This window comes from Anoplopoma fimbria, chromosome 16, assembly GCF_027596085.1.
Source record: "Anoplopoma fimbria isolate UVic2021 breed Golden Eagle Sablefish chromosome 16, Afim_UVic_2022, whole genome shotgun sequence".
Classification (NCBI taxonomy): domain Eukaryota; kingdom Metazoa; phylum Chordata; class Actinopteri; order Perciformes; family Anoplopomatidae; genus Anoplopoma; species Anoplopoma fimbria.
Window position 1 is genome coordinate 19,131,673 of NC_072464.1, and position 23,572 is coordinate 19,155,244.

The following is a 23,572-nucleotide window of genomic DNA, read 5'->3' on the forward strand; positions in this document are numbered from 1 at the left end:
CTTCTGCCCCCATAAAATCAAGGGCACAATTATTGCTGTTCTGGAGCTTCTCATGTTTAATTTGTTTTGGCTGTAGTCAATTAATGTTGATTACCTGAGTTAGCTCAACTTCAAAATACCACTGTAGGCTGTTCTCTGTAAATGATGTTGGTATTTACAAGGATAGCGATTGAATTATGTCTTCTTCATCACTCACGAAGACCGGCGGCATAGTGATTCTGACCGTGGATAAACGATGTAGCGTTAACTGACCGCCGCGTGTCACTCTCTGGCCCCATGCGTTCATATTTGATGATGTACAGTACACAATTAATGTCCAAAGTGAATGGCAAGTAAATCATCTCATATCAATATCACGGTCGGACCCAGGAAGCCTCTACACACTCTTGCTCCGTGCAGCCACACAGGTGTTTTCACTTATGGTGTCTAATTAGACCTCTTCTCCAGACTATGTAGGTGTGTTCAGTGTGTGCTTGAATCACATCTTATTGGTGCATGGAGTTTAATGACCTCACGTCACTCTCAGCATAGCTCCACCCAGCTTGCAACACGAGTAGATGTCTAATCAGCCTGCACGATTGGAAACACCTGTGTGGGTGTGTTAGGCTTCTGCCAATCTCATATAATGTGTTTTAATGCAGCCAAAATTAACAATACAGTTGTCTTATTAGCATCATTAACTCTGTATATGTATTTATATCTGACAATATATCTTTTTTCTGTTGTTGGACATCAGAAAGTGTCAAATTTGATCACAAATACTACCATAACCAGTCATTACCAAGTTGTGCTGGGGATAAAATTATGATCAATACACAACAGAAATACAGATTAATGTCATGTGGTGTGTCGCAAGCTTTAAAATTATAGATTTTTAATTTCTTGGAATGGTTAGGCTGTTACATTTTCAAGAAGTCAAGTTCAAAGAAATACCCACTATTTATGAACTTTATGTTGTGGCTCCAGATCCTGAAAACTTCCTTCACAAACAATGCATATAGGCTGCATATCCTAGCATATATATATATATATATATATATATATATATATATATATATATATATATATATATATATATTATAGATATATATATATATTCATGCTATCTTCTTACTATCTTATCGGTGGTGTCCTTTTTACAATCTTCTGCCGGTGGTCCTGAGGCACAAGTGTGGCTGAGACCTTGAGACTTAGATTTCATAAACTGTGACACACATTGGTGTAATGGTGTCTGGGTGGAAGTGTTTGATTCTGGCGTGTTGGGTCAAGCCTTTCCATTGATCCAAGCTCTCAGGTCAGGTAGCACGCACAAACACACACACACACACACACACACACACACACACACACACACACACACACACACACACACACACACACCAAATTACCTCCCACTAGCCTGTACTTACCTCCCACTAGCCTGTACTCGTCCTAGGTAACCTGTGTGAACCTCGTATTGACCACACAGTAAAAATAAATATGAGGGGCTGAAGAAGAGATGGACAGGATGCTTAGATGTAACCCTAGGGGAAAGATTTAGTTAGCTTTACTGTTTAACCTCTGGGTTTATGTGTGCTTTTAATTAGAGCTGAACTAAATTACTCCATAGTTGACAACCCAAATGGAGTCATTTTTTTAATTTGGCAAAACACAGGTCCCAAATGATTTTAGTGCTGTCCTAAGTTGGACTTGGTGGTCTAGGGGTAGTGTGTTTTAAGCTTTTATGCTGGCAGTAGCCGTGACCGGAGATATTATGTTTTCGGGGTGTCTGTCCGTCCGTCCCATTCTCCTGAACGCAATATCTCAGGAACACCTGGAGGGAAATGTCTTCTTACTCCTCGACTCAAGGGTGAACTGATTCAAATGTGTTGGTCAAAGGTCAAGGTCACTGTGAATTCATAAAACAGGTTTTTGGGCTATAAACTAAGATTTTGTATGCTAATTTCTGACAATTTCACACAAATGTCTAACAGGATAAGATGATGAAGTGATTACATTTTGAACAGACAGACGTTTGCTGAGGCATACAGACATGAGGCGGTATAAGTTCACTGCTTTGCAACATTTTGGATCGGTGTGAATACGGACATCTTAACCCCAAGGCTGCTATCTAACTGTTGCAGTGTTCTCTAACTCAACTGCCTAGGGCTTTGCCATTTGTGGTTGAAAGTGACATCTGAGGATTTTCTTTTACTTCAACGAATAATGTGCCTCTTCCAAAACCCAAATGAAGACAAAATAAAGACTTATTCCTCGCTCAGAGGCATTTTGAGCTCAAATACCAAAGCAGGTGGATGAAGGCATTTTTACATGAGGTTGTCAGCAACGCGATCAAAAGTAAAATGTGTGTTTTGACAGGAAGCTAAAACAGAAAAAAAAATCAGAAGTTCAGCAGCATCTCTACCTGTGAGTCTGTTGTTGCTGACAGGATCGCTGATGAGCAGGTTAAATGTCACATATAAAAGTAACGATTAACTCATTACTCAAATGCAAAAACACCAGATGTGTACTGTACCTGGAAACAGCTTGTGAGCTTACGCTATAGCAGTAGTCTTGAGGGGAGAACAGGGTTGTGGTATTAGAGGAACAGAGGCAGAGTTGGCAGCATGTAACTTTTCATTTTGCTGGTAATGGACACATCACTGCACTCACACTTGACACGGTGACACTCTCAGACAATCTCAAGCTTCAGGTCTGCTTTTTTGCTCTTACTCTCAAACACTGCAAAGTTTTTTTTTTTTTGTTTTTTTTACAGCACAGCACATCTGTCAGTCCCCGTCATTATTATCATGACAATTTTGTCTCGGCTTCTGTCCATCACATTCTCAATGGCCATGTCTCTCTTTTCTTCTCTGCGTGCTTTGGCTCCGTCTGTGCCGTCTCACCTTTCTCTCTCTCTCTCTCTCTCTCTCTCTCTCTCTCTCTCTCCCCTCTCTCACCCCTCTCTCCCTCTCATGCTCAGGATGCGGTGTCATTTTGTTTGGCAGGTCTTTGAGTCTGCTGTCAAAGAGAACAGAGGCAAAGTCCTAATCTCTCGTCTGTCTGTCCTCTCTTTCCAACTCTGCTTTTCAAGAGACTCAGCAAGACTATGTTGAATTTGTCTGCCCATTTTTCTTGCTGTCATTCTTTCAGATGTTCTTTTTTTAAGCATCTCTCCCACCTCTGCGTGTTTGTTTACCTGGAAGCGAACGCCTTGTACTCTCTCTAAAAGACACATTTTTTTTTTTAAAAGTGCTGTGTTTACGTGGGAAAACCAAGGTTTTATAGTCATGACAGAAAAGTGCAAGTGCTGAGACACAAGTTGGGGGTAGGAGAGATGAGGAGAAAAAAGGAGATGGCAGGTAACAATAAGCAAGTTAGAAGGAAAATTCAAAAGAGAAGTCGGAGGAGTTTGTAATAAGAGGGAAGATAGACTCTGAAATAAGATGTGTGTTAGATGGAAAAGGGGGAGTGTGACAGAACATGAATGTGTGAGAGACTGGTTGCGCCGAATAGTTGGTGAGATATGGATGGAGGGGGGAGAATAAGAAAGGTGTGATATTGTATAACTTCATATTATTCTGCTCTCTGCCTGGTGAGGTCATGCTGGAAAGAAAGAGCAGAAATATAGAAAGTAAATCTTCACACAGACATATATACTTAAAAAAAACGAACTAAAAATAAGTTTAAGTTCTCACAATGGAGTTAACATTTCCATTTCCACAGATGAAGTACAATTGAACCCACAGGAGATCAAGGAGAAGCCTTCATGAAGTGCCTCAACACTCGGTTCCACCTCAACGAGTGCTACAGGGCTTGCAGGTGCATTAAGTGACACGAGTACCTTGAAAATTACTTCGAGCTAGAGAGGGATCGTAGAGGGGGCCAGAGCAAGACATTCTCTGCTTTTTTCCTCTTCCTAATTTATCAAAAAAAAAACCCAATGAGGAAACCTCCAGTGAAAATCTGCTTTAATCATCAGGTTGGCCTTGGAAATAAAAAGCTGCTGTCGCTGGACTTCTCTGTACGAGCACCTGCGTAAGCTTTTAGTCGGAAATGTTGGCATCACTTTGCGCTTTGGAATTACATTTTCATAATGTTGGCATTGTGGCATTTTTTTTTTGCTTTCTTGTGCAGAAGAGCCAGCCAGCAAATCACAGTGCAGTGACTCACACCTCTGTGTGTGTGTGTGTGTGTGTGTGTGTGTGTGTGTGTGTGTGTGTGTGTGTGTGTGTGTGTGTGTGTGTGTGTGTGTGTGTGTGTGTGTGTGTGTGTGTGTGTGTGTGTGTGTGTGTGTGTTTGCACATTTGCTTCTCATATCGATTGTGCGCGTTTGTAGCATGCATGTCTGTATGAGTGAGAGAGTATGTTGCACACTTGTTGGTTCCAATGTAGCGGGAAGCCTCTGGCTTTACTGGCAAAGTCCCCTTTCTTTACTCTTGGCCACTATAGACATGAAGCACACACACACACACACACACACACACACACACACACACACACACACACACACACACACACACACACACACACACACACACACTCACAGGTCTATTCAGGTTTCACGTGGAGGCCCCTAGAACACTGTGTTGACAAGCTGTGTGCTATGTTAGGCTAAACGCAGACTCAGTGCAATACTCAATAGACGGGGGTTCCACTATATAACACAGTCGGAGCTAGCAGGGTGTCACACACACTCAGAGGGGAGACACCAATGGAGGCAGTTGTTTCAGAGTAGACACACACACACACACTGTTGCAGGAATGCTGGGCTCCTTGGACATCCTCTATAGCGTCCTCATCCACAAGGTAACTCAGAAATTGTGTTCCAACAAAGCCACAATATGATTTTTCTAATCAATTCTTTCTTGGGTTATTATTTTTTGTGTTCTTTTTACCCTAAATTTATCCCAGCACTGTACTTTATTATGCATTTGAATTGAAGAGAATTAAGCGTATTGGAGTGGCTTTACTCTCAGTGTAAGTGGAGAGCGAGTAGGGAGCATAGCAAATCAAAGAACCTGGAGTGATTGTGAGTGGAGTTATATAAGAATTCCTGCTGCTCTGATTAAACACTGTGTTCATAATGGATGAAGAGAATAGAATAATTAAATCAACTAACAGGCTACATTTTGTGTGTGTGTGTGTGCTTTCTTTTTTTGTCACTTTTTAGCTGATGGCTGTGTATGAGGAGCAGGAAGCCCAGCAGAGGGGCGTGGCTAACTCAAGGCTGGCCCCCAGCCCTGACCTCCACCAGTCTGAGCTCTCCGTCTTCCAGCCCATCGCAGGGGGGGAGATAGAAGTCAATTCCTCAGCCCTCAAGTCCAGTGAGTCATTGTTCATTTATATACTGTATGTTTGTTTTGGTAATGCTTCACTCCAACCGTGACGTGGAATTTAACTTTCTTTGTAGATCAAAGGGAATCTTTATATTTTCAGGTCAACACGTTAGGAGCGATGTTTAACAAATCAGATCTAGATTTGGAGATTTGAGGGGTTAACATTTGGTTGCTCTTCTTCATTGCTACATGCTTTGAATATGCTTTATTTATATTATATTATTTTACTACTTAATGTTCATTCACAGAAGATTTGTTATTTACAAAGTTTTACAAATTGTACAAGTAAGAAGATATTTACCTCACCTTAGGTGTAAACGTATCTTTATTAATCCCAGCCACAGTACTGTGCTAAAATATATAATGTACTGACTCTCTAGAGGAAGAACAATGACCTTAACATCATCTAGGCTTTTGCATTTGTCATCACATCACAATTTCTTATGTCCAAATTAGACAATGTATTTTTCTTATGACTACAAGCCAGTCCATGTTATCTCTGGCAAACCATCACAGCCCTGTGTCTGATCCTGTTCGCTCTGAGCAACCCAACACTCCAAGTATTTCCAGTACTTCCCCCATTGTCTGTCTCTGCTGGTACTCTGTAACAAAGAGATCAAAAAGTCTAGCTACACGTGCATTATACAAAACAATAAAGTTGGACTTAATATTCTTCTCATTTCCTTCCACCCCATGCGCTTTGATAGGAGGTATATTTGTGCCAGACATCCCCGCTCTGCTTCTGACACATGGTCTAAATGCTTTTTCAAAGAGCTCCTCTGACAAAAAGAAGTCCCTTGGGAAACCACTGATTTACCTTATGGGTGTACCTGTAGGTCAGTGCATAGACAGGTCAATGTCACAACTGACGTTAAACAAGAAACAGCCTCGTTGGGACTGAAATTTGATGTCGAAGTAGACCGCAAGGCAACGTCAGTGAAGGTCAGTAGACAAATCCCAAAACATCAGTTTGGAGGGTTGGATAAATGGCTAAAATGTATAATCTGTAAATTGAAACATAAAGGAAAGAAGGAAATAATAAAGTATATGTTGACCATCAGGTAATGGCTTATTGGGTACAGTATATTCTTATTATTACCTTATCCTAGACAATAGGAACGATGCTAACTTTGAATAACAGTGCAGATAAAGGTCAGGAAGCTGTGGGCATGTTCCGCAGGACAGTGATGAAAACAAGATGAGGACGGCTGAAATGCGCTCGGAGACGGCGCTGTCTCCGAGATGCAGAATAAGATGAGGATGAAAGAGAATCAGATGAGGAGAAGCAGAGGAAAGCGAGGACAGGAAGTGTGTGCGTAATGTCAGGCGGCAGATTGAACTCTGATGTCTGCGTCTGCTTACTGTAACGTGGACTAGACCTATCTGAACCAACCTTTCTTTCTCTCTGTCTCCATCTCTTTTTCTTTCTCCCCCGTCTCTCTCTCTCTCCCTGGTTCCCTCTTTGTCTCCCTTCCTTCATCCCTCTCTGTCTTTTGTCAAGTCAAGTGCCTGTTCACTAGAGGTATTGTAGATGCGAGTGTGAGAGGGCTTGCAGCTGCCACAGTAACTTGTCCGAAAGTAATTTTGCTTCAGCATAACAAACCATGCGGGTGATGGATTGGGTGTACCTACAGTTCGCTGAAACCAAGGCATTACTTTCCGTTAGCTCCTGCTGTCAGCTAATCAAAGAGACAAATTAGTTATGAATTGTAGACTCTGGATCAGCTTAACTGCACGGTCCGTAGACTTCCTACCATCCATCTAGATGAACACTTGACATTTGAACACGATCTGTCAAGGTTGTTTTTCAAAATGTCATTAATAGGCCAAATGAAGTGTGATAAAGCTCATCCATCTATTGTTGCTAGGATTTCAGTAAGTTTCAGTGCTTTTCCACTTTTCAGTGTTTTTTGATGATACTATTAACATTTCTCAGCCAGCTTCTAAGGACGCGATGCAGGAACGTGACGCTCAAGGACTCCCACTCTGAATCAAAAATTCCCATTTTTCCGACCCCCCCCCTTCTTGTAATAGATCTAATTTCACATATCGTGTCTGTTACAGCAAAAAAAAAAAAATCCTGTATCTTGCATCTATACTACCAGCTTTGACATAATTGACATTTTCATCTTGTATGACCTTCCTGAGTGAGGGAGCCTTAGCTGTATGATCCAGACACTGTTAAGACAGGAAGTTTAGTCTGTTTCAGCGTGGTCGCCTGTCAGCAGAGATTAGTAGTAATGTGTGACTGTCATGCTAGATTAGAGGTAACGGCGCTCTGGAGACTATCACTGTCAGTGTGAGAAGGTCAGACTTCGGGGGCCTCTATCACTGTCTTATGTTTTGCCTCCGACTCCAAACCACTTGTTTCTCTCCCACCGTCCCTTCAAGTCTCGTTCTCTCCGTCTCCTGCTCATTGTTTCTGCTTCTCACCGCTGTCCTTTTCTATCTACTCTATCACTGTTGACTACTAGCTCACATGAGGTTTTCACACTTGATTCCAAGAAGGACTCCTGCAGAGTCAGAAGTGCTGAAGTGATACACGATCAGCATCAGAGTGGAAAGACAAGACCATTGATTAAAGTGATTTTTCGAGTGGTGCCCTCACTGCGATTCGTTTAGCCGCAGTCATTGTTATCAAGGCTGGAATCTTGAGATCAATGGAAGGGATGCAGAATTGTCCAATGTTCAACACCGTACATCATATGCAATAGATTTGAAAAAAGTCAGAAATAGGCATTTTTCCCCAAAAGGGTATTTTGACCAGTCCAAGTTAGAAAGGCACTGGTGTAAATAGTAAAATGAATCATGGCTGAATTCCATTTAGCTGCTTCAGTTTCACTTCAAAATGTCGGCTCAGAGGCGAAGATGCCTGTTGCCTCACCCCCTCTATCATTGTGTCTCTTCCTCGCCTCCTCTGCTCACATCTCCCATGGGGGGGGGGATGAAGACTCAAGGAGAGGAGGCGAGGAAAGGAATTGAGGATGTACAAACTGGGAATTGCGAAAAGCCTGTAGCTCAATATAGTATTAGAACTGTGGTGAAACAGGGTGGTGGGGATTACTAGGTGATCTAAAACTGACACCTCATTTTGCCAATCTAGCAGAAAACCATCGATCTTGGAATGCCTACAGGTATATATGGACAGAGTAGTATCACTATTTGTCCCTACATGGTCATTTATATTTATCTTAATGTACCCTCAATGGAACATTTTTACAACATCATTTCTGGTTTCAAGTCTTGACAGGTCTGCTTCAATCTAAAACTGAGAGATTAGGTGTTACGGCAAAGCAAAAATATAATAGCATATGTTTAAATGATATTTAAAGGCTTCTTTCATTTTGGTTTTAACAATTTGTGTGTTTTTTTTAATCTTCATTTTCATTGCATTTACTGCATCTTGTCTTCGTATCTCCCTGATTATCTTTCCCTTTGTTAGTCCCGTTATTTCTTTATCCATTTCCCTCAACTGTTTCTCATTTTTACGTCCTTTGTCCTCTATTCATTTATCTCTCTTTCATTGCCTCTCTTTAAAAAAGATGAATTGATTAGGGGTTTGATGTAATCCATACCCTCCAGCCAGTCTTAAGAGCACCAAGGGTCCATTTTGTGACGATCAATACATGACCCTACAAATATCATTTGGCATGTGTTCTGAGTAGTCTGCTCATTTAGAGGTCCCCTCCACCCTCAGCACCACCAGTCTCCTTTCATTCCCAGTGGAACCATCGAGGCTAACATGACAGTGTCCTTAATGTATATATGGATTGATGGGCCTATCAATGGGGGGGTGGTAGATTTGAGGATTGGCAGGGCAACACACATATCATAATAATTCCTCCAGTAATAAATGTTATTTATTTGGATAGCTTTCTGCAGTGTTGACTTTTCTTACCATCTCTCTATTCCTTCAAGCTCCAGCAGAAGCACCAGGCACTAGTGTGGCGTGCGTCATCCATCAGCTTCTGCTAAATGATGATTTTATGCAGTGGGCTGATGAGATGTGGAGAGGGAGACACTATCATATGTTACTTACATGCACATGGAGATCTGCAAATCAGACACTTATTGGCCATTTGGACCCATGAACACCAGTGTGTTCGCTGAAGGGATTTTAAAGAAAGGGATCTACATTAACTTCTCAGACACTCAGGCTTCCAGGTCTGCTCCTCACAGACCTAATGAGCAGATGGAGCGGTGCACATCTCCAGAAACAACATCCAGGAACGAGCTCCTGATCACACTGCTACAGTGTAGTATGCAATCAACAGATGTGGACTTAAATGCAACACATAAATGTCTAAGGCAGCGCTGGCTAACGAGTTCGGATGATTAAAATAAGTACCTAGAAGAAAATCCTTAGGTTTCATTCAGACGGTGAATGTTTGAGGTCCATGCTTTCCTACTTGTTTCTTGCTTTCTTAATCTTTAATCCTTTACTTAATGTCCGTCTCCCACCAGTTATACCACCATTGCTCTTTATTTCTATCTTTTTAACAAGCTTAAAATGGTACACTTTCGTGAGTCTCCATGGAGATGGTAATGTGCCTTATTGTGGCATCTGTTCGACAAAGCACCTTCTGCTTTAGTATATATATATATATACAGTATGTCTTCACTGACATCTAGACACAACTTTTTGAAGGCTCAGAAAGTTTGAGTTCGCTCTGTCGAGGAAGAAAGTACTTAAAAAGTAGTTCTTAATCTTATTTGATTTGTCTTAGATTCAAATCTTCATACTGTAGCTGTGAAAAGCTTGTCTTTTTCAAACCTGAAGCTGCCCAAATGAATACACATCCATATGCAAGCATTTGGGTTTTGTGTAATATATTTTTCCTTAAACTTGCATTATTTCTAATGGGCATAGAGTGAAATATACAATAAAGCAGGGTATGCTTTAGGGCGTGGCTACCTTGTGATTGACAGGTCGCTACCGCTACCAGAGCCGTACACGGTGTCTCTATGTCACTGCACTGGATGTCTGGATGTTTTTTTGTTTTTGTTTTTGTTAATAAGCACACTTTGACTTGGACTGATGTCACAAACACATAACGACGACAACGACAGAGTGGAAATTAATTTTGTCAACCTAAGAACATAAAAATATTCGTCTCTCCTCTCTCTTTCTTCCTCATCATGCTTTGACACCCGTAAAAAGAAAGCACACCAACTCCTCTCTGTAGTGTGGCATGACGAGCTCAGAGTCTGTATCTTGTCATCTAAAAGATTATTATTAGAGATGAATTTTGCTGAACTATGACTAAATCAAAATAGCATAAGCTTTTTTAAGGTAGTCGTGTGTGTGTGTGTGTGTGTGTGTGTGTGTGTGTGTGTGTGTGTGTGTGTGTGTGTGTGTGTGTGTGTGTGTGTGTGTGTGTGTGTGTGTGTGTGTGTGTGTGTGTGTGTGTGTGTACACATATTGGATCAGAGAAAAATGGCAGAAGCAGATTTTGGCTACTCTCAGTGACTCATAGTCACACTGTGTCCAATTGGGCTGACAAATGACAGATAACAGGAATACTGTTGAAGTTGTTTTTCTACACATAACGCTGCCGTTAAGTTAGAGTTTGGTGGTGTTGTCACATTCCTCCTGCAGATACCTCCTATAAACAAAGAAAGAAGAAGAAGTGGTTGATTTATAGGCTGTAGAACTTCTACTTTAAACATTGTCAGTAGTTATCACGTGGATACAAACAGTCTTTATAAACACACACATCAATTTTCAACTCAGCTGCAAAAATGTATTTATAAGGCTTGGGTGAAATGCTCACAGTATCGTTACTAATGTCTGTTTTGCATTATTTTGTGGATTTGTGAAATTGTTTGAGAAGAATTTCTGAATAGTAAACATTATCAGCTTACCACTGATCTTCAGGAATCCACTCAAATCTTTAAGAGCAGGCCTCAGTAGGAAAAAGAAACACTCAAAGCTACTTGCACATTTAAGATGTGTTTGTGTCCTTCTGTTTTTCTTACAGACACCCCACTGTTGGTGAGAAGCAGCAGCGAGTCGGCCCTCAGCCCCCAGCCGACAGAGACCGGACCCTCCCTCAATGAGGAGGCCATCGGGATGGTAAGACCCTGAACCAGTTACACAAAAAGACACAAAGAGAAATGCAGTTTGGAACCCACAATTTGTACTTTTTTTACTGTTTTTGTTCCACTTGGAACAGCTTGGCCTCACTTTAAAATGTCTTTGTGTGGGTCCCTGAGAAGAGGAATCTCCATGTTTTATATGACCACCTCAGGTTTTGTCATGCACCAATGTTGGGTCAGAATTTCCATTAAGGCAGAATGAACAAAGGAATCTAATTGAAACATTGCAATGAAATGTACTCATTCTTCCCAGAGAGAAAACCTTTATGCTGGACATCACATAAACTTACCTCTAGTGTCAACAAATGTCTCTTCTGGTTGCTAAGCAGTGCAAAAGGCCCATCATGCGTTTGGTTAGACATGTATTGGTTTACTTGAATACTACCCAGCATACTGCCTTTTGTGTGTAAAAGACAAACCGATTTGTGTACTCTGTCTTTCATCAAGTCTTATGGTCAGCTTTCCCTTATTGATATTGATTTAGCATGATGGCTCCTCATCGATACTACTGTGCTATCGTAATCTAATAGGCCATGAAAGCTGCTAAGCTCATTAATGCTCCCAAGGGGGTAAACACTTTGATTTTAATGACCCCATGGCCTTTTATCTAGAAGGCTTCCCAGTATGCCACAGCTGGTACTGCTCAGAGCATAGCACATTGTTAATACAGTATTGTATACTTAATGTTTTAGTAGCTATAAAAGAATTTCCTATTGGAATGTCCACCTAAGAATCAATAAAGGCCATTATGACATGAATAAATGGTGTTTGCTGAAGTCCAACTTTACCAAAATGAATTAAGAAATGTCAGACCCTGTGCTGTCTCTAGGGAAGTCCACATACACACTGTTCATATATTGTACATATTTTTCTTTGCGGAGGATATTTTGTTTAGATAAGCATTCAGAATAATTCCACAAATATCAGGTGAAAAGTAATATCATTTTTTTGCTTGGTTTCCTGCTCTCTATATTATAGCCTACATATCTCATACTACATAACTTAAAACTGTAAATACATCAATTTTATCTAAACCCACCAGGTAAAAGTTGAATCAAATATAAGTACAAGTACTAATAAAACAGGTAAGAAGTAACTTTTTTTTCCCCTTTTTGATGAATTCAGACATATGGCAGCAGTGTGTTTCTGTGTGTAGTTAATATATATGTTTAAAGGTCGGGGGTGAGCGGTGCCTGTGGTGTCCTCATGTTCCCTCTAATCCAGACATGCTTCGTCACATCAAACTCTTCTAACAAAGACGGATGACTCTCTCCATTCTCTTCTCTCTTTTCATCCTTTCTCTCTCTATTTCAGAAGGGTAGAGGGCAACACTTTCTCATCTGCTTCCTCCCCCTCCTCTCCTCCTTCCTTACCCCTGCCAATCACACTTTTTCATGTCTCTGTTTTTTCCTCTTTTCAACATCTTAGTCCAAACAGTGTCAACATTAATAATTTGGGTCCAGCTTCCCACCTTGCTTTATTTATTTGACCCCAGGGCCTGATGTTTAAACTTTGATCCATTTTCTCTTTTCTGACGATAATATATCTGATTCTGTCCTTTGCCATCACATCTCTCCATCTGTGTCTTCCTCTTTCTTCCTGTTCCTTATTCTGATTTTACACTTTCATATCTGATATGAGGTTGGAGATAGGTATATTAGATGATTATCACAAATGTTTTTTCTGTCTTCTCTGTAAGAATAAATACACATACTACTCTCTTATTCCCCCCTCTGTTCTCCTCTTCCACTCATTTACTCTACCTTCCACATTTCTGACAGGTTCTCTGAGTTGATGCATCTTATGTACGTATTTTACACTACTAGCAACCTTTTCACTTATTCAGCTACACTAAAAACACAAAATAACTTACAAGAACATTGGAATGGAATATATATATATATCACCAAACAGTGTGCTGGTTGCATAAAGAAGTAGTCTTCCTTGTTATGATAGTGTTACAGTTTCATTTCCCTGTAGATAGTTGGACACAACAAATCCCTCCAGGTCACTGGTTAAAGGGACTCCCTTGTACTGATTGGACTCCTGAGTGGTGAGCCCTCCTCCCATGGGACTCCTCACCGGACAAACATCCCTTTTTTTTTTAAAACCTCGCCGTATTCCCCGTAGAGTTACCTGTTTGCAAGGTTCAGTTCTTTTGGGGAATGTGATTGGTTCTCAGAGGTGTCCACTCTCCCAGTCTTAACCTTACTGAGGCTGAGACGGTACCCGTCGTAGATGAGGCTTGTTGTTGAGGAAGAGGTAAGGGAAAAACAGAAAGAGAAGTCCATGGAGTATTAATGACACGCTAATATTTAGCCCAACCACACTGACTGGATTGTCTTATGTTGATCCACCAGAAAAAAACAAGAGCAGCAATCTCTTCTGATTTACAACCCACAGCGACATGGAGCACAGTTGAGCAGAAATGAAACCTGGATGCACTTGTCACTAATAAATATAAACTGCCAACACTAATCCATTTAATTTTATTTACCCGGTGAAAATGTAATCCAAAGCTCAGGAATGCAGATCATGTTGTTGTGAGCCCACCTACCATTCCTTACATCTTTGCTCTGTTTTCACTGCACGCCATCACTCCTGCGACTGTCAATATGAAATATGACCGGGTGTCAATTACACAGTAGGCCTGTCCGGACCGTGTGCATCTGGGTGCTTTATATGTTGCCGCGCCTACTTGATAGCATGCATGTATGTGACCTCAACCGCACCAGCTGTGGACGCTCTTTATTACAGTTCATGCTAGCTCCTCAGGTTTCCTGTATCGTTTTACACATAACTTTACAGCTGTGGTGATTACATGTCACAATCCGCTTCTTTAATGAAACATTTTAGCGAGCTGTTAAACCCAACTCTCACAAAACAAATGCAATTTCAGTCCCCATAACTTCAGAAACTCGTCATGGCCTTGTTTGCGGTTGCTTGGCTTTGCTGATGTTTGTGCCTCGTAAAGAAATAACTGAAACATGCGTCAGGAAGTAATTTCCCCTTTTTTTCTGTTTAAGTCTGCTACTGTTATGAAACCTCAAGGCTGAGATCAGATCCTTGCTGCTCACGCCTCCACTTTTAAATAAAAAAACTTCCATCCAAAGCATTTAAATTAGAATAAACAGCAATTCTATCTATGCAGTTTCATGTTGTAACTACCGTGACTTGGACCAATAAGTGTATGGAGATTTTATTACATCGCTTTGTTGAAAACTGATCATTTTTAAATCTTTAAAATCATTTTGAAGTCAATATCTTTTGTCAAATTATGGATTCTTTTTTATTTTTTTAGTAAGTAGCAATGCACTAAGTGAGATAATGCACAGCTAGCTGGCCATTATTCCAAAATGAACAGGTCGCTTAAAGACACGTCTGATTTGTGTCGGGGTTCATTTTGAAATAAAGACCGTCTCACTGTACATTACCCCTTACCCTACCTTTTAAGCTGAATTTATCTGTCATGTTGTTAGTGGCATGACATCAGTTTATTAACACATCAGTTTATGACCTCAGTTTATTAACACATATTTATATATTTAGGGATAGAAAAGGAGTATCCACCCTGGAGATGAATAGATTGTATCGTTTGGTCCAGTCATTAAGTAGAAAAACAATCTCCCTCGACTTTCTGTCTCATCTTTCTGTCTTCTTGTTCCTCCTCAGTTTTTCCTCAAACCTGCTATGTTGTCATAACTACCGTCTGAGTGTATAAGTGCTAAATTATCCCTTGACTTCTTTAAATAAAATAATTATCTTTCTGTTTAACTCTCTCCTCTTCCTCATGTCATTTTCTCAGTTTGTCTCCTTCACTGTCCCTCACTCTGTCACTCGCACACACTCACCCTCACTCACTCGCTCATAGGTCCGTCTCTTCTCAACCAGCCAGGTTCAGATGGAGGTAATGGCTCCGGGTAATTGTTCAAATTGTCACTTGGCCTTTTGGTGAGAGCGATGAGGGGAAGAAAGTACTCTTCTTGCAGTAATTGTCTGTCTTTCTTTCCTCTCCCTGTCTCCTCTCCTACTCTCTGTCCCCTCGCTTTATTTCATTTCAATCCAGAAAGATTTACTGGTGCAGCTCTTTTTGTTCTAAATGCCAGGCAGAAATGACTACAGTAAGCCACAAAATCACTCCGGCTTTCACTCACACTTAACTCACACACACACACACACACACACACACACACACACACACACACACACACACACACACACACACACACACACACACACACACACACACACACACACACACACACACACGCTGGCTTGCAGGTTGCAACGTGTTAATAAGGCTGGGAGTATTTGTCCTTACCTAGAATACCACTGGGGCTAATAAGGCAGTGTGGCACTTATTTTCCATGCTACACCTTAGTGTGTTTGTTCATGTATGTTGGTCAGTGAAGCAATTTTTTAATATGCTCCTTTTTTTTATGTAAATGTGTCTGCTCTTTTGTGTTTGCATGTTTCCTGTTCATCGTTGTGTTTTACCTCATGCCTTCTGTATATGTACAGTTAGAAAGCTGTACTTATATACATGACTCTGACAGGCACTAAACAATGCAGTGACAGGTACATGTTACAGTAATGATGCTTGAAGGAAGTAGATGTCAGAGCTTATGATACAATCATCATTTGAACAAAAAGAAAACAACATTAAAACATGTCACATTGTCTGTTTTCCCTTTTGCCACTAAACTGACCATATTCTTACACATAGTTTTCTAGACATTGTTGTAGAAAGCAAATACACTTATTTATTACTGGATTTATTTATTGGAAAAATTTATGTTGCTTTTTTCTGGCTTTCTGACATGCTCTTTATCAAAACACACTTTCATCAGTCATATCCACATAGACATATTTCAAGATGGATTACCTTAGGTTTATCACCGTCAAACACACACACACACACACACACACACACACACACACACACACACACACACACACACACACACACACACACACACACACACACACACACACACACACACACACACACACACACACACACACACATAACATTATATACACACAACATATACAACACATAAGCACAAACTTTCCAGCACGCATTACAATTCATTTATCATACTCACTCTGGGAGCGTTTTCAGGGAACACTTAGCTTGATTGGTTATTCACTAATTAGTAATATCACTAATAGTTCACCCTTTTTATCCACTTTTAAGCAATTATTAGAGTGGGCCTAGAATACTAAATGCTTGCGACCCATTTATTATAAGCACAGTTATTCAAGGTAGGATTATCCATCATTGAGTTAAAATGGAAATTCTCTCCTCTCTATCCTCCAGTTTTTTGGAGGGCCGCTAATGCTCACAAGTATCGATTGAGCTGTCCAAGGTCGGCGGACTAATGTATTCATATTTTACACTGCAGTTGTCCTCGGAATAGTTCTCTACATCTTTGTCATTTAATATGTATATTTTTGATTTCCTCTCAATTAAAGCATCAGGTCCGCTTTTCTTCTTGTGTATATAAATACTTTTATTTATGGGGCTTTTTGGGGCACTTTACATTTTGGTTTAGTATTATTAATAAGTCCTGAAAGCAATGATTGACTGAGTGCTGATCAACCTTGAAACATATTCACATAGTATATTACAATGTTGGTAATATTTGAAAAAAAAAAAATCTAATTGAGCAAATGGATTAGAATAACAGCAAAAATTGTTGTTTTGGCTGCTTGTTGGTACGTGTTTAGATAACATAGTATGATTAATTAAGTAAAGAAGTCAAAAAACAAGAACAACACACTTTACTATTCAACACATTTCTGTTTTGCTGTATTATCTTTACTATTACAAAGTTAACATGAATAATGAGACACGTTTATTTGTTCACATTCATTAACTTGTTCTAAATTACCCTTTGATAAGTAGCATACATTGCTGGCCTTTTTTTTTTAATGAATATGTCGCTCTTCCAAAAAGAGAGAGAGCGCGAGAGAGAGAGACTACTTCTATGTGCAGTTATTAAATGAGACATACAATTAAGCACCAAAGACTTTCCAATTAATGTACGAGTGGCTATTGTTATGACAAAGAGGTTAGGATAATTAATGTTACCTGTCATCCTCTTGGTAATTAGGCTCACATGACAGCATCTGCAGCTAGGCCAGACTAATTGATTTCCAAGCCACCAAACCCCAAACATATGGTTACAGTATCTGCAGTCTGTCATCCGCTGCTGCTTCTCATCTCACCTTCATCTAACTCTTCTCACCGGCTCCTGTCTGATTCCCTCCTCTTCACCTCCACAGCTGTTGGTTCTCGACCCAACCGGAATCTCTTCAGCTCTCTGACATTTCCGCTCTCCGTCACTCATCCGTCTCGCTCTCGGCTCCTTCTCTCCTTCCTTCCCTCTTCCGTTCTCTCTGACAGGTGGTGTAGGTCGTATGGCAAAACGGTGAGAGGTCAGAGGTGAAAGGTCATGTTAAGAGTCCATTAGTGCCGACTACCAGCATTGAGCCTTATTGACCTGCGTGGGCTTGTCTGCATATGCTCGCACAAACATGTGCACGCATAAACTTAAGATAACCACATGCACATTTAAACATGCAGACACTTATAAGGTTAGGTATTTTTTGCTAGATATTCTAATACGATTATTATGACAAGGTTAATGTATTTATGTGGCACAAATTATGTTTTAGTCAATTTCTAAGTGCTTTACATACATGTAAAATTGTCATTGATATAGAGATAAAATAAATTGAAATCAAACTTATAAAGTTAACCAGAGTCAGGGCAGATCTGAGATCAATCACAGTCATAATGTCTGATTTCAGCAACAAAAGTATTTAATATTTAGCTCTTTTGTTGACATTTTCATAATTTTTAACTACAGCACACACACTTTCAAAATGTACAATGTATGTAGACTAAAATAAAACATGCATTATTAACATTATTAATGGCTCAATCTGAATATAAATATTGTTGTCTACCTTATATTTCATTTTTAGCTGCCAAGAGAGGGAGTAGACATAATTAGAAAAATATTAAATTAGAAGAAAGCATTAAAGGATGTGGTGGACATTGGAGAGGGAGAAATCAACAAATGTGATAAGAATTTGTGTGTGCCGTGCATCAGTAAGATTTCAATGAAGCTGTAGTTTTTTGTTAAAATAAGTGTATTTTGGACTGTGTTTGAATTCTAAGCACAAGGTGACACGAGGACGCTGGGTCTCTGTAGACCAATTAAATCAGTACTTCTCCTTCATCTTGTCTAATAACTGAAAAACATTAGCTAAGTGTCCAAAAGTGTTTTATGCCCAAGTGAAGTGTGATTTGTTGCAGCTCTGTTGTGTCTTGATTGCACTGAACCAAAAAGACATTCATGAACTCATGTGTTAACTCCGTGGAGTCACAAACATATGCTGCAGTGACGGGTCGCTGCAAAATCTCCTGTATGCACTCATTCACACGAGAATGTTCACACTCGACACTCACACACATGTTGAGTTTTAGATGATTCATCACTCCTCTACCGTTGGGCATGTAACCTCGTCCCTGTGGAGCTCACCTCTCTGTGTCTCTAACACACACACACACACACACACACACACACACACACACACACACACACACACACACACACACACACACACACACACACACACACACACACGTCATGTCAGTGTATTAAGTAATTATTACAGCTCCCTTGGCTCACATTTACACCCTTCTTTCTCACACCTCTCTCTCTTTTTTCTCGGTTGCCATGCCAAGTGACATTGTTATTTATTACTGCTTGGCAACACTGTCTCGTTGCCTTCACATATTAATTGCTATTTGTTCATCACCCATCCATCAATTCTGCAACTCCCTCCCTCGTCACTTCACTCATCAATTCATTCATTCCCTTTATGCGTTTCCCCTGTCTTTTCAAATTGCAAAGACTTTCATATTGGGTGCGGTGCATCATAAGCATGAATCAAAACATGGGTTTCTTTAATGTCATTCATTTCCAGTGTTTTGGTTATTTAAGAGGGTTTAATCCTTCCACATGTCTCTCAGAATTCACTTTATCTCCCATTTTTCTTTTGTCCAGCCGTGAAGTCTTCCACTCGTGGACGGATTGAATGTGCTGATGGAGCTTGTTTTGCTCTTTTTGTCTTTTGCCGTCTCTCACCGCCTAACAGGAAGATGTTCTGTGTGTTTTGTCTCTGCAGGCAGCCGGTCCCGCTGTGCCCCAAGGCAAACACTCCTTCAATGGCAGGTCAGTGTGTTTGTAACTCTTGCACTGCAGTCCAACTATTTATGTTGCGTAATTGTCAGGGTAGCTTTTGCACGTGCACGCTTGTCTGCATTCATGTTTATTGATGTTTGTGTGTGTGTGTGTTTGTGTCCTACTTTCGCCTTCATTAAAACTGTATCCTCATCCAGATCAAGGCCTTTTACAGATATAGTTAGTGTATGAGCCCCATCATTAGCCCGCTACAAAAGACTGCAAAAACAGGGTCAGGGTCACACACACACACACACACACACACACACACACACACACACACACACACACACACACACACACACACACACACACACACACAAACACAAATATACATTCATTCACACAAAGCACCATACTCACATGGCCTGAAAAATAAACAGCTACAAACACACTTGCAACTGTTTTTTTTGGTTTAAAGGCGGACGCGACTGAACTCAGAACACACATGCATACACTAATGAGGGCTGCTTAATGAAGTGGTACGGGTGCAGAATGCCCTATGTCTCCTTTGGGCCTTGTAAGCATGTGTGTGTGTGTGTATGTGTGTGTGTGTGTGTGTGTGTATTTTGCCAGTGTGGTGCGAGCAGGCTCACACAGTGTTACAGAGTGAGGAGGGATAGTTACCGTACATGAAACAAACATGGAGGACAATATACTGCGCTCCTATGAATCTGTTTACAAAGAAGGCTTTACTGAAGGTGTATTGATGTGTATTACAAAACCGTTAATATTCCTTTTCAATGTTAGCGTAGTTTTAGCTTAGCATAAGACACCGCCTCAAATCTAATGGCGTACAACATGATACACTCTTTTACTGAATAGTGACGTATAACTATTGTGTAATGTTTGTCTTAAGCTAAATATTAAGGCCTGTTATTATATTTTATTTCAAAAGTCAACATTTTTTATTCAGTCTTTGCCTGAGAATATAAAAAACTGAGGCATATTTTTAAAACTAACTAAGACTACTTTATTCATCCCCTTGGAATTCCATTTTTCATTTTGTTTCTTTACAAACATGAAGTGTGGAAGTAAACACATCTAACATGTTCACCGCAATCACCCATCGCATGTTTACAGCACTAACTTAACTATAGTGGTTGAGTGAGGAAGTAGCCTTGCAGTATATAAGGGATTCTGTGTGGCCCTGGCAAAAATGAAAATAACCATTTGGTTATAGTTACTCGAAGGTCCCTCTGGGACCGAAAAAACCAACAGAGTTGTCCTCTAATAAACATACAAACCTTATCTGTCCACACAACCCAACCAAGGCCAATCTTTGCAATAGCATGACTAATACAAAACCAAGGCTGAGAGCGGGTCAGCTGTAAATCTAAGAAAATTGCCGTTACGTCATCGAACAACTAGCCGCTCTGTCCGACAACATTGACCTCCCTTAATGGAAGGTGTGTTACACTTTATTTTTTTTCAACAGGTCAATATCCACAGTTAACTCATAAATACTACAACAAAATAATATGTAGTTAACCTGTAGAGCAGACATGTAGGGAGAGAGACTTATGAGAGAGCTGTGTGCAGAGAATAATGTCTGACCTCAGCCGGAGCTGTTTGAGCCTCTCTCCATGGCAACCAGCTGCTACCACAGAGCACAGACAGAGATTAGATCACACACACACACACACACACACACACACACACACACACACACACACACACACACACACACACACACACACACACACACACACACACACACACACACGTACTCCTATAACCTGATATTCATCATACACTACATACATGTGATTTCCATATAAGGTGGGCAATAACAGAATTTGTCTCATCGTTATGTCATGATAAAATTCTGACGTTGAGTTAGCATAACACACAAACCTGTCACCAGGCTTCATGATGAGAATCACATTTTTATTAAAATAACTAAATATGAACATCTGAATAGAAGTGAGTCATATGGTACTAGACCGTTCAATGCCGTGGATATAAAGGTCATTACTTAAGACGCACACATTTACTTCATTTTCTCAAGATTTCTTTTTTTTGTTTTGCACATGTCATCTCATGTTCACGCACTCTCGCGCGCAAACCATCTCAGCTGTGAGTAATGTAAAAGTGATGTAATGGTTTTTTGTAGTCGCTGGGAAACGATCCTTGAAATTGCAAAAAAAAGTCCAAAATGAGTAGAGGAATGCTGCCATAAATATTGGAACGGCCAAACATACATTGAATGAATGAATACGTGTGTGTGTGTGTGTCTGTGTCTGTGTGTGTGTGTGTGTGTGTGTGTGTGTGTGTGTGTGTGTGTGAGTTTCTGCTCACACTGTGGTCTTCCCTGCATGTGTGTGTGTGTGAGTGCACGCGCCCGTGAGTCGTGAAGCTACACCTATAAAAACAGTAATGGCTCGTCGTAATTTTAACCACACAGCACGGTCACTGGGAAACTCATTACCTGTGAATCAAAGTGTGCTTTTTATTCAGGGAAACAGATTTACTGTAAATTGGTTTATTGAAATAGCATCGCCGTCGTGCTATATCTCTTTGTGAAATAAGGCTCTGTATTGAAGGTGGGTTTTTTTTAGAAGCTAGGAGGGGAAAAGGTAAATAGGTTTCACTGGAACGGGATGTTATCGGGAATTTCCAGGGTTAACAGATAATATTAATAATTCACTTAAGATACTCTTTATACTTAATAGTACTATAGTAGATCTACACATGGTTATTATTTGTTAATTACTTTGTACTCATTGATTCATTCATCAACTACTCATTTAAAATTTGCCTATATTAACCTTTAGCAGTGTTGTACCTTTTTTTTGTTGCTGTTTTGCATTCCCTTTACTCCCTACCATCTTTGTCACTATGCACTTTGAAGACCAGCTTAGAGAGAAAAGGCGAGAGGGAGAGAGAGAGAGAGAGAGAAAGGGAGATGGCAAATAAGAAGAAGGTTGAGAGGGTGAAATGCAGTGAGAGGAAGAGAGTGGTTTGGTAATGCACATCCTCCTTTTTTTTTGTTATTTCTGCTCTTTCATAGCGAGGATCAGTGAAGTGGCAGGTGGATAAAGAGAACACCTGCTCTCTTCATCTCTCTGCTTCTCTCCCTCGTTTGGTTCTTTTTCTCCCTCTCTTGTTCTCTCTCTCTCTCTCTCTCTTTTTTTCTCAAGTCTCACCCATTTTATCTCTCTCTCTCTCTCTCTCTTTTCACCCCCCACCTAATTTTTTTGTGCAGCGCCGCGGCATGTCATACATCTCAAACAAAAAATAAAAAAGGAAACGCAAATGGATCTCAAGTGCCTGTGCGTGTGTGCGTGTGTGTGTGTGTGTGTGTGTGTGTGTGTGTGTGTGTGTGTGCATGTGTGTGTGTGTGTGTGTGTGTGTGTGTGTGTGTGTGTGTGTGTGTTCTAGTGGGAGTGTTAGAGATCAGAGGAACAACAACAGGAAAGGATAGAGGGAGGGCTGTATGTTGTTTTTTTTCCTCTCATATTAATGCTATTCATTAGCCTTGTCTCATTAATTCACTGCCTCCTCCTCCTCCCTTCGTTTCAACATCTCTTTCTTCCAGACCTCCCTCCCTTCTTACCTTCTCTTCCCATTTTTCTCCCTCACTGTTCCGTTCTTCAGTCTTCTCTTTCTACCCGTTCCTATTTACCCCATATGATTTTTTAGCTGCGCTTTAGCACCACTTTTGTCCAGAGTGAAATATCACATTACCTATAGGATGGATGAACATAACATTCTACATTTTATATCCAAAAAACATAAATCCTAGGGACTTTGGTGATCCTCTGACTTTTGATCTTGTGCCAGTAGCAAGTCTTATATTTCAGTTGCCCAGTGAATTATTTCAGCCTCTACTCAATGCAATGACACCACCTTTGGTACAGACATTCATGGTTAGCATCCTAATGACATAGA

At 40.4% G+C, this 23,572-nt stretch overlaps 1 protein-coding gene across 4 annotated transcripts in view; it reads left to right on the top strand.

Moving 5' to 3' along the window:
* The window catches only part of pard3bb (par-3 family cell polarity regulator beta b), a 196,814-nt gene that overhangs the window by 33,264 nt on the left and 139,978 nt on the right, over window positions 1-23,572 (top strand). For all 4 annotated transcript variants that reach the window (XM_054615426.1, XM_054615428.1, XM_054615427.1 and 1 more), the window contains exons 4-6: window positions 5,153-5,306; window positions 11,300-11,394; window positions 19,623-19,669. In XM_054615426.1, the coding sequence (XP_054471401.1) occupies window positions 5,153-5,306; window positions 11,300-11,394; window positions 19,623-19,669 (296 nt within the window). The remainder of the gene's footprint in view (window positions 1-5,152; window positions 5,307-11,299; window positions 11,395-19,622; window positions 19,670-23,572) is intronic.